We start from the raw sequence: 14,959 nt of genomic DNA on the forward strand, positions 1-14,959 counted from the left end.
TGATTAAGCTAATCACTTTTTGAACAACTGGGACCTGGTCACATTATACTGACGAGGGGCTAATCGCTTGCTCATTCCCATGATAAGGAGAAAGCATCAATTATTTTGAAATACTATTTGTCGCATAAAGATATATAACATGTCTTGGAAATTAATCAATCTCGATTTGAATCACAAATATATCGTAGATATACATATATAGACGTCCGTTAATTAAGAGTGTATTGTTTGTATGTTTTGTTTCTTAATCACGTCACGGTTTTGTATTAGAAATATATAATGACATGATTTTTAGCTTCATAAGAATACACTTTTTTCCACGTTGTGTTTTTAAAATGCGATATATTTTCATACATTGAAAAAACATAAGCTGTATGTTAATGAACTATGGTCTGTCAATGAAATAGTCTTGAACCCTATCAGATGTTTACGAACGTTTCTAAACTTAGTACAAAACTGCTGTATGACGCAGACATTTGTTGACTCTATGGTATCCTTACTTTAATGACGTATTGAACTGTGCTCATATTTTGTATCATTTGCGCCATGCTTAGATAAATCATTTACTTTTCACCGAAAAGAATTACAGATCTGATTACGAGTCCGGTAATGCCGTTTCAACTTTAACCCTGTAATACTTTGGATGAATTTAAAATGTCTTATGTTAACAAACATTTATTAATCTTCAGACATATTTGCACATGTACAGATTGTATAATTATATTGAGTGTTAAAGAAGAACTGTTTAATCATATTGATGATATGTTACACAAAGCAATTATTTTAACTTAATTTGTAATTATGACAATATGATGAAAGGTCTGCACATATTTGTATATTTATTTCCCCGTAAATTATTGTATGTTTGGTATGTTTGATGAGCAATATCAAAACTTTTGGGTATTTATTTATTTATTTTTGTTATTGCTCCGTTTTTAAATACAAATGACTGGGGGCGAATGACTGAAGTAATATCTGTTACAAAAAAGGTATAAAAAAAAGAAAAACTTTTGACTTACTTTTAAGTACATGTTATGATAATATGTGTGAAGAAGATCTGAAAAATTATTCACTTGTATAGACCATTTTTTCACAAAACTATCATACTCCATGTTGTTTTTGTAAATTACCTCCTCTGTTTTTAGATACAAATCTAGTTCTTTTATCAATCCATTAATACAGGGGAGACAATTTTTAATTTTTTGTTTATAAATATGGAATTTTGCTTTTAATACTAACGTATTGAGATATTTGACTTCTTCATCTTTATGTAACTTTCCCAAGATTACATCAGTAACATGTAATTGTAAATTAGTTAAAGTATCATCATATAGCCATACTTTGAAATCTTCCCAGAAGATTGCTACTAGTCTGCATTCCCAAAAAAATGTGGACGATAGTTTCTGTATGACGGTTGCAAAAAATACATAATGGAGAGTCCTTTAGGTTTATCATATGTAGATATTTGTTTGTACTTATAATCCTGTGTGTTATTCTATATTGAAACCATCTTAATGGTTTGGTTTGTTTTAATTGATGTATTGCATTTATTAATATTGGAAGGCGTTTATGTTTGATTGAATCACATAACTGGACCGTTCTACTATATGATATGGGTATGTCAAACAAACCAATGATAATTTTAATTATTGATAAGATCAATTTTGACAAAGTTACTATAATCATTATCGACAAATGCAATGATGATAAATTTATATTAGTTATATTTATTGATGAAATCAGTTATGACAATGTTACAATGATTATTTTTATCGATGAAATCAATGATGACAAAGTTATAGTAATCATATTTATAAACAAAATCAGTTATGACAAAGTTATGATAACTATAATTATAGATAAAGTCAACCATGGCCAAGTCATTATAATTATATTATTGATAAAATCAATTATGACAAAGTAACAATGACCAAGTTATGATAATTATAGTTATTGATAGGATCAATTATGACAGTTACACTAATCATTATTAACGAAAAATTAATGACGACAAAGTTACAATAGATATAATATTGATTAAATTAATCATGAACTATTGATAATAGTTATAAGTATTGATCAGGTCATTTATGACAAAGCTAAAATGAATATGATTATTGATAAAATAAACAATGACCAAGTCATTGTAATTATGATTATGTATTGGTTATTGATTGAAATAGCTCCCTTGTTTCCATATTTTTGTTACTTTTTACATTACCAAACTATAAGTGTTTATGCCTAAATCAGGTCAAATCAAATGAACCAAATGTTCCTATTGTGCGCTTAAGACACTAGTGATATCACGACAGCATGATTATTTTTCAGGTTTGATTATTTGTTAACTAAGAGTTATTCCCGGGTACATCTTACCGTAAAGTAACTTAACATCGGAAACTGTTTGCGAATTATCAAAAAAAAAAAAAGTAAATAAATAAATAAATTGGTATATTACATAAGTAGAATTGTGCAAATTTTTAGATATGTTTTTGATTTTAATTTTAGCATTACTCTCTTATAAAGTTCATCCTTAATTTCGTGCAGCCTATCAAGATGCATTCCGTGGGAAGATTTATATATTTTTGATTTCTTCTGTGAATTTGCAGTTTCGAATTCCATAAACACAGAAAAAAAATCTGTTAATTGAAACAGTTAGTGTTGTTATGTTCAGATGATTAAATTTGATGATTTAATTTGCATAGGATAACCATAAGTAATTGGCAATTTTCAACAAAACATATACACGGTACACGGTAATAATGTTTTATACTTAACTGATAACTACCGGTATGTTGTTTTCTATATTGACCTCTTGTAGCACACATATGTGTGACCAGAGAAATAAAAGAATCTGAATTTTAATGAACGTTAATTACCTCAATTGCCCTTCCTATGATGTATTACTGTAAGTCTTGGGCTGTTTTGATATGTATGTAAACTATAAAATAAACATTTGATCTAATCTGGATATGATATGTTAATATTATATTACATATGTTTACAATTATCTATCAACATTACATTTTCATCCTTCTGTGAAGCTATGTGTCAAATATCTAAATGAAAATGTAATGTTACCTTAAAAGTATATCTTCGAATAAAATTGATCTCCGTAATTGTTATTAAGATTTGTCTGTTTGCTTTTACTCATGTGTCACATATGTAGTATCTTACAGCTTTAAGTACATGGGCAGTGTCACGCAAAAGTTTTTCCTCACTGAACAAAATTATCTAAGTAAAAACAATATATCAGCATTTGTCTGAATCTGAAACACGTCTAGTGCTAGAGTGTTAATATGTACCAACCATTCATACTACAAACTTTATTTAATGTTTAATAATTACAAAAATGATATATGTTATACTGCTTATACTGCTTATGTACTCGTAGAATTTTGTTTTGCTGATTCCATATGTACTGCCGATAAGTTAAGTGTTTAGCAATCGAGTTAAAATAAGGGTTTCATTTCGTGAAATACAATCATAAGGATGTATTTATGAAATCAAGATCTCAAGATCATTCCTTAAAACCAGTCCTCATATCACACTTGCTGTACATATCTACTTGATACCAGTCCAAAAGAAAAGGCTTCCGTCCTAATATGACACTGACGGTTTGTGTCCCCATGACTCCCGTCCTCATATGACACTGGCTGTTTGTGTCCCCATGGCACCCGTCCTCATATGACACTGACTGTTTGTGTCCCCATGACCCCCGTCCTCATATGACACTGGCTGTTTGTGTCCCCACGACACCCGTCCTCATATGACACTGGCTGTTTGTGTCCCCACGACACCCGTCCTCATATGACACTGACTGTTTGTGTCCCCACGACACCCGTCCTCATATGACACTGGCTGTTTGTGTCCCCACGACACCCGTCCTCATATGACACTGGCTGTTTGTGTCCCCACGACACCCGTCCTCATATGACACTGACTGTTTGTGTCCCCACGACACCCGTCCTCATATGACACAGGCTGTTTGTGTCCCCATGACTCCCGTCCTCACATGACACTGACTGTTTGTGTCCCAATAACGCCGTACTCATATGACACTGGCTGTTTGTGTCCCCACGACACCCGTCCTCATATGACACTGACTGCTTGCGTCCCAAACGGCACCTGTCCTCATATGACATTGGCTGTTTGTGTCCCCATGACACTCGTCCTCTTATAACACAGGCTTTTGGTGTCCCCATGACACCCGTCGTTATATGAAACTGACTGTTTGTGTCCCCATGACTCCCGTCCTCATATGACACCGACTGTTTGTGTCCTAAAAACGCCGTACTCATATGACACTGACTGTTTGTGTCCCCAAGACACCCGTACTCATATGACACTGGCTGTTTGTATCCCCAAGACACCCGTGCTCATATGACACTGGCTGTCTGTGTCACCATGACACCCGTCCTTATATGACACTGGCTGCTTGCGTCCCAAATGGCACCTGTCCTCATATGACATTGGCTGTTTGTGTCCCCATGACACCCGTCCTCTTATAACACAGGCTTTTGGTGTCCCAATGACAACCGTCGTTATATGAAACTGGCTGTTTGTGTCACCATGACACCCGTCCTAATATGACACTGGCTGTTTGTGTCCCCATGACATCCGTCCTCACACGACACTGGCTGCTTGTGTCCCCATGATACCCGTCTTCATATGGCATTGAGTGTTTGTGTCCCAATAACGCCGTACTTATATGACACTCGCCTTTTGTTTCACCATGGCTTCCGTCCTTCTATGACACTGGCTGCTTGCGTCCCAAACGGCATCTGTCCTCATATGACTCTGGCTGTCTGTGTCCCCATGACACTCGTCCTCACATGACAGTGGCTGTTTGTGTCCCCATGCCACTCGTCCTCACATGACAGTGGTTGTTTGTGTCCCCATGACACCCGTCCTCATCACAGTCCTAAAACCACAGTGACTGTTTGTGTCTCCTTTGCACCCGTCCTCATATGTCCCTGGCTGTTTGTGTGTCTCCTTGCCATCCGTCCTCATATAACCCGTGTTATTGGTATCTCCTTGACACCCGTCCTGATATGTCCCTTGCTGTTTGTGTCTTCTTGATACTGTTTTCATACATGTATGTGTCTGTTTGATAGCGTTCTCATCCATGTATGTGTCTGTTTGATAGCGTTCTCATACATGTATGTGTCTGTTTGATAGCGTTCTCATGCATGTATGTGTCTGTTTGATAGCGTTCTCATACATGTATGTGTCTGTTTGAGAGCGTTCTCATACATGTATGTGTCTGTTTGATAGCGTTCTCATACATGTATGTGTCTGTTTGATAGCGTTCTCATACATGTATGTGTCTGTTTGATAGCGTTCTCATACATGTATGTGTCTGTTTGATAGCGTTCTCATACATGTATGTGTCTGTTTGATAGCGTTCTCATACATGTATGTGTCTGTTTGATAGCGTTCTCATACATGTATGTGTCTGCTTGACACCGTCCTCGTACGATCCTGGGTGTTGGTGTGCAATTCGGTGTACCTGTCGGTATCCCTGATATCCCTACCACTGGTGTCCCTGTCCATGTCCCTGAAGTACTTATCGGTGTATCTGTCAGTTTCATGTCAGCGTCTCTAATTTTCCTGTCGTTGTCTCTGATGTCCTTATCGGTGTTTCTAGTGTCCCTGTCGCTGTTGTGCTTGTCATTTTCCGTTGTCTCCCTGTCGCTGTTCCTATGTCTTTGTCGTTGCCATTGCCGGTGGTCCTCGGTTGACTTTTCTTTCACGGTCATTGTATCTAACGTTCCTGTCGATACCCTGGTTTCCCCGTCGGTGTCCCTATCGGTTGACCTTTCTTTGTATTTTCAGATGTACCTATCGGTGGCGCTGGTGTCTCTTTCACTATCCCTGGTGTCCTTGTCGGTTTTCGTCGTCTCGTTTATCTTTTTTTATTGTCGGTTTCCTTGTCTGTGTCCCTATAGTTTCTCCTGTTAGTGTCCCTGGTGTCCATGTCACTGTATATGCCAGTAATCATCTTGGTGTCTCTGGTTTTCCTGTCGCTGTCTTTGGTGCCCTTGCAATTGTCCATTATGTCCCTGTCAATGTCCCTGTCTGTGTATCTGTCGGTGTTCCTTGTGTCCCTGTCTGTGTTCCTGTCTGTGTATATGTCTGTGTCTCTGATGTCCATGTCTGTGTATCTGTCTGTGTCCTTGTGTCCCTGTCTAGGTCCCTGTCTGTGTATCTGTCGGTGTCCCTTATATCACTGTCTGTGTCCCTTGTGTCCCTGTCTGTGTCCCTGTTAGTGGCCCTGTCTGTGTATCTGTCGGTGTCCCTTGTGTCCCTATCGGTGTCCCTTATGTCCCTGTCTGTGTATCTGTCTGTGTCCTTGTGTCCCGCGTCTGTGTCCCTCTCTGTGTCCCTGTCTGTGTATCTGTCGGTGTCCCTTGTGTCTCTGTCTGTGTCCCTGTCTGTGTATCTGTCTGTGTCCCTGTCTGTGTATATGTCGGTGTCTCTTATGTCCCTGTCTGTGTATCTCTCTGTGTCCTTGTGTCCCACGTCTGTGTCCCTCTCTGTGTCCCTGTCTGTGTATCTGTCGGTGTCCCTTGTGTCCTTGTCTGTGTCCCTGTCTGTGTATCTGTCGGTGTCCCTTATGTCACTGTCTGTGTATCTGTCTGTGTCCCTTGAGTCTCTCTCTGGGTCCCTGTCTGTGTATCTGTCTGTGTCCCTGTCTGTGTATCTGTCGGTGTCCCTGTCTGTGTATCTGTATGTGTCCCTGTCTGTGTATCTGTCGATGTCCCTGTCTGTGTATCTGTCGGTGTCGCTGTCTGTGTCCCTGTCTGTGTATCTGTCTGTGTCCCTGTCTGTGTCCCTGTCTGTGTCCCTGTCTGTGTCCCTGTCTGTGTCCCTGTCGATGTCCCTTGTGTCCCTGTCTGTGTATCTGTCAGTGTCCCTTGTATCCCTGTCTGTGTCCCTGTCTGTGTATCTGTCGGAGTCCCTGTCTGTGTGCCTGTCTGTGTATCTGTCTGTGTCCCTGTATGTGTCCATGTCTGTGTCCATTGTGTCCCTGTCTGTGTCCCTGTCTGTGTCCATGTCTGTGTCCCTGTGTGTGTCCCTGTCTGTGTCCCTATCTATGTCCCTGTATGTGTCCCTGTCTGTGTCCCTGTCTCTGTCCCTGTCTGTGTCCCTGTCTGTGTCCCTGTCTGTGTATCTGTCGGAGTCCCTGTCTGTGTATCTGTCTGTGTATCTGTCTGTGTGTCTGTCTGTGCCCCTGTCTGTGTCCCTGTATGTGTCCCTGTCTATGTATCTGCCTGTGTCCCTGTCTGTGTATCTGTCGATGTCCCTGTCGATGTCCCTGTCTGTGTCCCAGTCTGTGTCCCTGTCTGTGTTCCTTATGTCCTTGTCTGTATATCTGTCGGTGTCCCTTATGTCCCTGTCTGTGTATCTGCCGGTGTCCCTTGTGTCCCTGTCTGTGTATATGTCGGTGTCCCTTGTGTCCCTGTCTTTGTCCCTGTCTGTGTATCTGTCTGTGTCCCTGTCTGTGTATCTGTCGGTGTTCCTTGTGTCCCTGTCTGTGTTCCTGTCTGTGTCTCTGATGTTCCTGTCTGTGTCTCTGATGTCCCTGTCTGTGTATCTGTCTGTGTCCTTGTGTCCCTGTCTGGGTCCCTGTCTGTGTATCTGTCGGTGTCCCTTATGTCACTGTCTGTGTATCTGTCTGTGTCCCTTGTGTCCCTGTCTGTGTCCCTGTCTGTATCCTTGTCTGTGTATCTGTCGGTGTCCATGTGGCCCTGTCTGTGTATCTGTCGGTGTCCCTTGTGTCCCTGTCGGTGTCCTTTATGTCCCTGTCTGTGTCTCTGTCTGTGACCCTGTCTGTGTCCCTGTCTGTGTATCTGTCGGTGTTCCTTGTGTCCCTGTCTGTGTCCCTGTCTGTGTATATGTCGGTGTCTCTTATGTCCCTGTCTGTGTATCTGTCTGTGTCCTTGTGTCCCTCTCTGTGTCCCTCTCTGTGTCCCTCTCTGTGTCCTTGTCTGTGTCCCTGTCTGTGTATCTGTCTGTGTATCTGTCGGCGTCCCTTGTGTCCCTGTCTGTGTATCTGTCAGTGTCCCTTGTGTCCCTGTCTGTGTATCTGTCGGAGTCCCTGTCTGTGTGCCTGTCTGTGTATCTGTCTGTGTCCCTGTATGTGTCCATGTCAGTGTTCATTGTGTCCCTGTCTGTGTATCTGTCGGTGTCCCTTGTGTCCCTGTCTGTGTCCCTGTATGTGTCCTTGTCTATGTCCTTGTCTGTGTCCCTGTCTGTGTATCTGTCGATGTCCCTGTCGATGTCCCTGTCTGTGTCCCAGTCTGTGTCCCTGTCTGTGTTCCTTAAGTCCTTGTCTGTATATCTGTCGGTGTCCCTTATGTCCCTGTCTGTGTATCTGCCGGTGTCCCTTGTGTCCCTGTCTTTGTCCCTGTCTGTGTATCTGTCTGTGTCCCTGTCTGTGTATCTGTCGGTGTTCCTTGTGTCCCTGTCTGTGTTCCTGTCTGTGTCTCTGATGTTCTTGTCTGTGTCTCTGATGTCCCTGTCTGTGTATCTGTCTGTGTCCTTGTGTCCCTGTCTGGGTCCCTGTCTGTGTATCTGTCGGTGTCCCTTATGTCACTGTCTGTGTATCTGTTTGTGTCCCTTGTGTCCCTGTCTGTGTCCTTGTCTGTGTATCTGTCGGTGTCCATGTGGCCCTGTCTGTGTATCTGTCGGTGTCCCTTGTGTCCCTGTCGGTGTCCCGTATGTCCCTGTCTGTGTCTCTGTCTGTGACCCTGTCTGTGTCCCTGTCTGTGTATCTGTCGGTGTTCCTTGTGTCCCTGTCTGTGTCCCTGTCTGTGTATATGTCGGTGTATCTTATGTCCCTGTCTGTGTATCTGTCTGTGTCCTTGTGTCCCTCTCTGTGTCCCTGTCTGTGTCCCTCTCTGTGTCCTTGTCTGTGTCCCTGTCTGTGTATCTGTCTGTGTATCTGTCGGCGTCCCTTGTGTCCCTGTCTGTGTATCTGTCAGTGTCCCTTGTGTCCCTGTCTGTGTCCCTGTCTGTGTATCTGTCGGAGTCCCTGTCTGTGTGCCTGTCTGTGTATCTGTCTGTGTCCCTGTATGTGTCCATGTCTGTGTCCATTGTGTCCCTGTCTGTGTCCCTGTCTGTGTATCTGTCTGTGTATCTGTCTGTGTGTCTGTCTGTGCCCCTGTCTGTGTCCCTGTATGTGTCCCTGTCTGTGTATCTGTCTGTGTATCTGTCTGTGTGTCTGTCGGTGTCCCTTGTGTCCCTGTCTGTGTCCCTGTCTGTGTCCCTGTCTGTGTATCTGTCTGTGTATCTGTCTGTGTATCTGTCTGTGTGTCTGTCTGTGCCCCTGTCTGTGTCCCTGTATGTGTCCCTGTCTATGTATCTGTCTGTGTCCCTGTCTGTGTATCTGTCGATGTCCCTGTCGATGTCCCTGTCTGTGTCCCAGTCTGTGTCCCTGCCTGTGTCCCTGCCTGTGTCCCTGCCTGTGTTCCTTATGTCCTTGTCTGTATATCTGTCGGTGTCCCTTATGTCCCTGTCTGTGTATCTGCCGGTGTCCCTTGTGTCCTTGTCTGTGTATATGTCGGTGTCCCTTGTGTCCCTGTCTTTGTCCCTGTCTGTGTATCTGTCTGTGTCCCTGTCTGTGTATCTGTCTGTGTTCCTGTCTGTGTTCCTGTCTGTGTATATGTCTGTGTCTCTGATGTCCCTGTCTGTGTATCTGTCTGTGTCCTTGTGTCCCTGTCTAGGTCCCTGTCTGTGTATCTGTCGGTGTCCCTTATGTCACTGTCTGTGTATTTGTCTGTGTCCCTTGTGTCCCTGTCTGTGTCCCTGTCAGTGGCCCTGTCTGTGTATCTGTCGGTGTCCCTTGTGTCCCTGTCGGTGTCCCTTATGTCCCTGTCTGTGTATCTGTCTGTGTCCTTGTGTCCCTCGTCTGTATGTCCCTCTCTGTGTCCCTGTCTGTGTATCTGTCGGTGTCCTTGTGTCTCTGTCTGTGTCCCTGTCTGTGTATCTGTCTGTGTCCCTGTCTGTGTATATGTCGGTGTCTCTTATGTCCCTGTCTGTGTATCTCTCTGTGTCCCTTGTGTCCCTGTCTGTGTCCCTGTCAGTGGCCCTGTCTGTGTATCTGTCGGTGTCCCTTGTGTCCCTGTCGGTGTCCCGTATGTCCCTGTATGTGTAACTGTCTGTGTCCTTGTGTCCCGCGTCTGTGTGTCCCTCTCTGTGTCCCTGTCTGTGTATCTGTCGGTGTCCTTGTGTCTCTGTCTGTCTCCCTGTCTGTGTTCCTGTCTGTGTCCCTGTCTGTGTATCTCTCTGTGTCCTTGTGTCCTTGTCTGTGTCCCTGTCTGTGTATCTGTCGGTGTCCTTTATGTCACTGTCTGTGTATCTGTCTGTGTCCCTTGTGTCCCTGTCTGTGTCCCTGTCAGTGGCCCTGTCTGTGTATCTGTCGGTGTCCCTTGTGTCCCTGTCGGTGTCCCTTATGTCCCTGTCTGTGTATCTGCCTGTGTCCTTGTTTCCCTCTCTGTGTCCCTGTCTGTGTATCTGTCGGTGTCCCTTGTGTCCTTGTCTGTGTCCCTGTCTGTGTATCTGTCGGTGTCCCTTATGTCACTGTCTGTGTATCTGTCTGTGTCCCTTGTGTCCCTCTCTGTGTCCCTGTTTGTGTATCTGTCTGTGTCCCTGTCTGTGTATCTGTCTGTGTATCTGTCGGTGTCCCTTGTGTCCCTCTCTGTGTCCCTTTCTGTTTATCTGTCTGTGTATCTGTCGGTGTCCCTGTCTGTGTATCTGTCGGTGTTCCATTCCCGCTATATTTAAAGGTGTCTACTAGGAACATATTACAATGGTAAACAGCAGTACGTATTCGATGCTTCTTAATTGTCCCTCTAACAGGAGGCAAGATAAACCCTACTTTTAATCCTTCAAAGGGATGTGAGATGTGTAAACATACAGCTAGTCAACTCATGTGTCGTGGGATACAACAGGTATGTACTTCTCTCTGCTACTGGCTTAACTACTGAATTATACTACCGATTTAATGACTTATTACTGTTTAAGTTGGAGTTATAAAGGAATTAAGTGGTATCTGATGTAAATGGGTAGTAGCTTGAGTATAAAACAGTATAATTATTTCACAGTAAACAGTAGTCACGTGCACGGACTGAATAGACAGGTCTCGGAACTATAATATACAGAAATATAAATACTCACTTCTGATTTGTTTACTAATCGACACGGTTTATAATAATCCACACTTAAGTGCTTCGGGGAATTGCGAAAGAAACGTTTACAGAAATCGATAAACCGAAAGCAGAAGTTAACGTTATCTTACTAAATAAAACAGGTTTATCTATGAAATGGGTCCATTACAGGACCTATATAACACACGGGACAGTTATAACGTAGACACATGATAAGCTATAGAAGCCTATCTGTTTACATAACATAGCAATGAATACGACTAAATTAAGCGGTTATGAAGGTAAGTTTATAAATCATTTATTTTTCAAAATATTGATAATATATCTTCATTTTTTATTGATTATGGACATAACAGAATTACCTTATGTTAAACTCATCACCAGCAATAATTTTTGTACCTGGTGTCCTTGTTGATGTCCGTGTCATTGTTCCTGGTGTCTTTGTTGATGTCCCTGTCGTTGTCCCTGGTGTCCATGGTGATGTCCATGTCGTTGTCCCTGGTGTCCATGGTGATGTCTCTGTCGTTGTCCCTGTTGTCCTTGTTGATGTCCCTGTCGTTGTCCCTGTTGTCCATGTTGATGTCCCTGTCGTTGTCCCTGATGCCATTGGTGGTATCCCTGTCCTTGCTCCTTGTATCTGTGTCGGTGTCACTGTTGTCCTTGTCTGTGTCCCTATCAGGTCCTCTTATGTTGCTCCCTGATGTCCCTGATGGTGTTTTAATCAGTGTCTTTAGTGTCCTTGTTGCCCCTAGTGTCTCTGTCGGTGTAATTTGGTGTAAGTTTTCGTTATACCGGACAGTGTCGCTGGTCTTCTTTCCGGTTCCATGGTGTCTTGTCTGGTCTTGGTATTCAAGTTTGTGTCTTGGTTTGTGTCAATTTCGGTGTCCCTCTCTGTGTCCCGTTTGTAGATGTCCATGTCCCCCGTGTACTATTTGGTGTCCCTGATGTTCCTGTCGATTTACATGTATATATTGGTATCCCCTATCGGTGTCCCTCTGCCTCTATCAGTTTATCTCTCGGTTTCCCTGTCAATGTTCCGACTGTTCGTATCGTTATCCGTAGCGGTGTCCCTCCTGCCTCTATAGGTTAATTTTACGTTTTTTCCATGTCGGTGTCCCTGGTGTCCCTGGTGTCCCTGGCGTCCCTATCGATGTTCCGACTGTTCGTATCGTTATCCGTAGCGGTGTCCCTCCTGCCTCTGTAGGTTAATTTTACGGTTTTCTATGTCGGTGTCCCTGGTGTCCCTGGTGTCCCTGGTATCCCTGTCGATGTTCCTGTGAGTTTATCTTTCGGTAGCTATATCGGTAAGGTTGAAAAACTTACATTTCATTATAGGTAATGACTTCATTTTACAAGAATTAATGAACCTAATACATGTCGCATGATTTTGTCACAATAAACAGTACTCAAAAGGACAGATTGGACAGACAGGCATTGGAAATATAATATACAGAAATGAAAATACTTAATTGTACAAATTATTTTTTAATAGACATGGTTTATAATAATTCACACTAAATTGTACGAGGAAAATTTAGAAGGAAACGTTTACAGAAAACACTAGACCGAAAGCGGAAGTTACATTGCCTCACTGAATATAACGAGTGTATTGATAAAATGGGTGCAATACATGCCGTGTACATACATATCTAACCTGGCCGTTATGACGTGGACATTAGTAAGCTACATAGTCCTTCCTGTTTACATAATATAGCAATGAATACGACTAAATTAAGCGGTTATAAAGGTAAGTTTATTAATCATTTTAATTATTTTAAGGAAATATTTCTTCATTTTTGTTTGAATGATTGGACATAGCAGGTTAATTTGATGTTACACGCATCGCCTCCTAGATTAAAAAAAAAATTGTTGAAGGCTGCGCTGGCACCTACACATACGCTGACGCAAAGAGAATATCTGTCGTTGTTCCTGTCAATGTACCTGGTGTCCTGGTCTATGTTCCAGGTATCCTTTTCTGTGTCACTCGTGTCCTGGTCGATGTATCTACCTGTGTCCCTGTCGCTTGCGTCCCTCTCGGTGTCCAAGTTGTCGTTGTCGATGTATCTGTTGTTGTCCCTGGTTTCTTTGTTGGCGCCCCTTGTTTCTTTGTTGGTGCCCCTGTTGTCCTTGTCGATGTATCTGTCCGACGTCACTCCCGGTTAAAAGGTGAAAAAATCATTAAACAAACTTATGTGCTTTAACATACAAAATAAGAAATCATCACAATGTAAATAAAAGGAATGAACGTTAGTTTTTCAACATCCATGAGGTGACAACACCTTAACGCGATTGATGGAATATGTTTAGAAGGCAATGCTGTTATGATCTCATAAATTTTTAATAAATAATTTTCATTAATTAAGTAAACAGTACTTAAAGAGACAGATTGAACAGATAGGCCTCGGAACTATAATATACTAAAATATTAATATTCACTTTTAAATTCTATTTTCGAATCGACATTGTCTATAACAAATAACTTAAAACTGTTTCGCGGAATTGCGAAGGAAAAGTTTACAGAAAAAGCTAAACCGAAAGCAGAAGTTAACATTATCTCACTGAATAAAACAGGTTTATCTATGAAATGGGTGTATTATATACCGAGTACATATAACTGCCGGGCCGTTATGACGTGTACACATAGTAAAATACAGACATACCTGTTTACATAATAAACGAATAGGACTTGTTTAAGTGTTTTTCTGTTATTGATTATAGACATAGCAGAATTACCTTATGTGACACGCGTCGCTTACAGTTTTTTTTTTTTTTTTTTTTTGAAATACTGCGGAATGCTGCGTCGGTTCCCTGTCAGTTGCCTTGTTGTCCCTGTTGGTGTCAATGTCAATGTTCCTGTCGGTGGCCATGTCTGTGGACCTTGTGGTCTTGCCGGTGTCGTTTGTGCCCCAAATGTCCTTGTTGAGGTCCCTGTATGTGTCCTCGTCAATGTTCCCTGTGTTCATGTCGGTGTCCCTGGTTTCCTTAAAGGTGATCCTGTCGCTGTCCTTGGAATCCTTGTCAGTAACTCTTGTATCCTTGCAAGTGTCCCTGGGGCCTACTATAGGTGTCCCAGTCAATGCTCCTTTCGTCCCTGTTAGTGTCCCTGGTCTCTGTCGTTGTCCCGTCAGAGACCCCGGTATCCAATGTTACTGGTGTCACTGTCGATGTTGCGGAGACATGCTGTCCATGTCAGTGGCCTTGTCCCTTTCGGTATGGTTTTCATTGTCTACTCGGAACACCTTACAATGCTTAACAACGCGATGTTTTTCCAAATTCAATTCTTTATTAGTCTTGGGAGTATACATCTCATCAACATCATACAATTACAAAGAATGTCATTCAAGTCAGCTCGGGTAGAGCACTATTTCATGCTTCATCCATGTCCTTCTAACAGAAGGCATGCCAACACTTCTTTAAATAGGGAATAGGAGAGGTGTGAACGTACAGTTAGTCACATCATGTGACGTGTAGTGAGATACAACAGGTATAATATTTCCTCTGCTACTAACTTTACTACTGGACTATACTATTGATTAAATGTCTTATTTCTGTTTTAGTTGAAGTTACAGGGAATGTAATGGTATCTGATGTAAATGGCTAGTAGTTTTAGTAGTTTACAGTACATTAGGCATATCAACTCATGTATACAACAATTAATTATCATAATTGTATGATTCGTTCACAGTATACAATAATCAAGGGGACAGACTGAACAGACAGGTCTCGTACTCACTTCTAAACTATGTTTACTAATGAACACGGTTTGTAATAATCCACACTAAAGTGCT

General features: G+C 42.2%; 1 protein-coding gene across 1 annotated transcript; it reads right to left on the reverse strand.

Moving 5' to 3' along the window:
* Positions 1-6,054: 6,054 nt before the first annotated feature.
* LOC117314558 (serine-aspartate repeat-containing protein F-like) lies at positions 6,055-14,134 on the reverse strand. The gene is made up of 5 exons (XM_033868625.1): positions 13,958-14,134; positions 11,571-12,007; positions 7,664-7,886; positions 6,974-7,164; positions 6,055-6,601 (listed from the first exon to the last, which is right to left on the reverse strand). Exons 1-5 carry the CDS (start codon positions 14,132-14,134, stop codon positions 6,055-6,057), a joined length of 1,575 nt encoding a protein of 524 aa, XP_033724516.1.
* Between the last annotated feature and the right edge of the window lie 825 nt (positions 14,135-14,959).

The sequence above is a fragment of the Pecten maximus genome, chromosome 16 (genome assembly GCF_902652985.1).
Source record: "Pecten maximus chromosome 16, xPecMax1.1, whole genome shotgun sequence".
Classification (NCBI taxonomy): domain Eukaryota; kingdom Metazoa; phylum Mollusca; class Bivalvia; order Pectinida; family Pectinidae; genus Pecten; species Pecten maximus.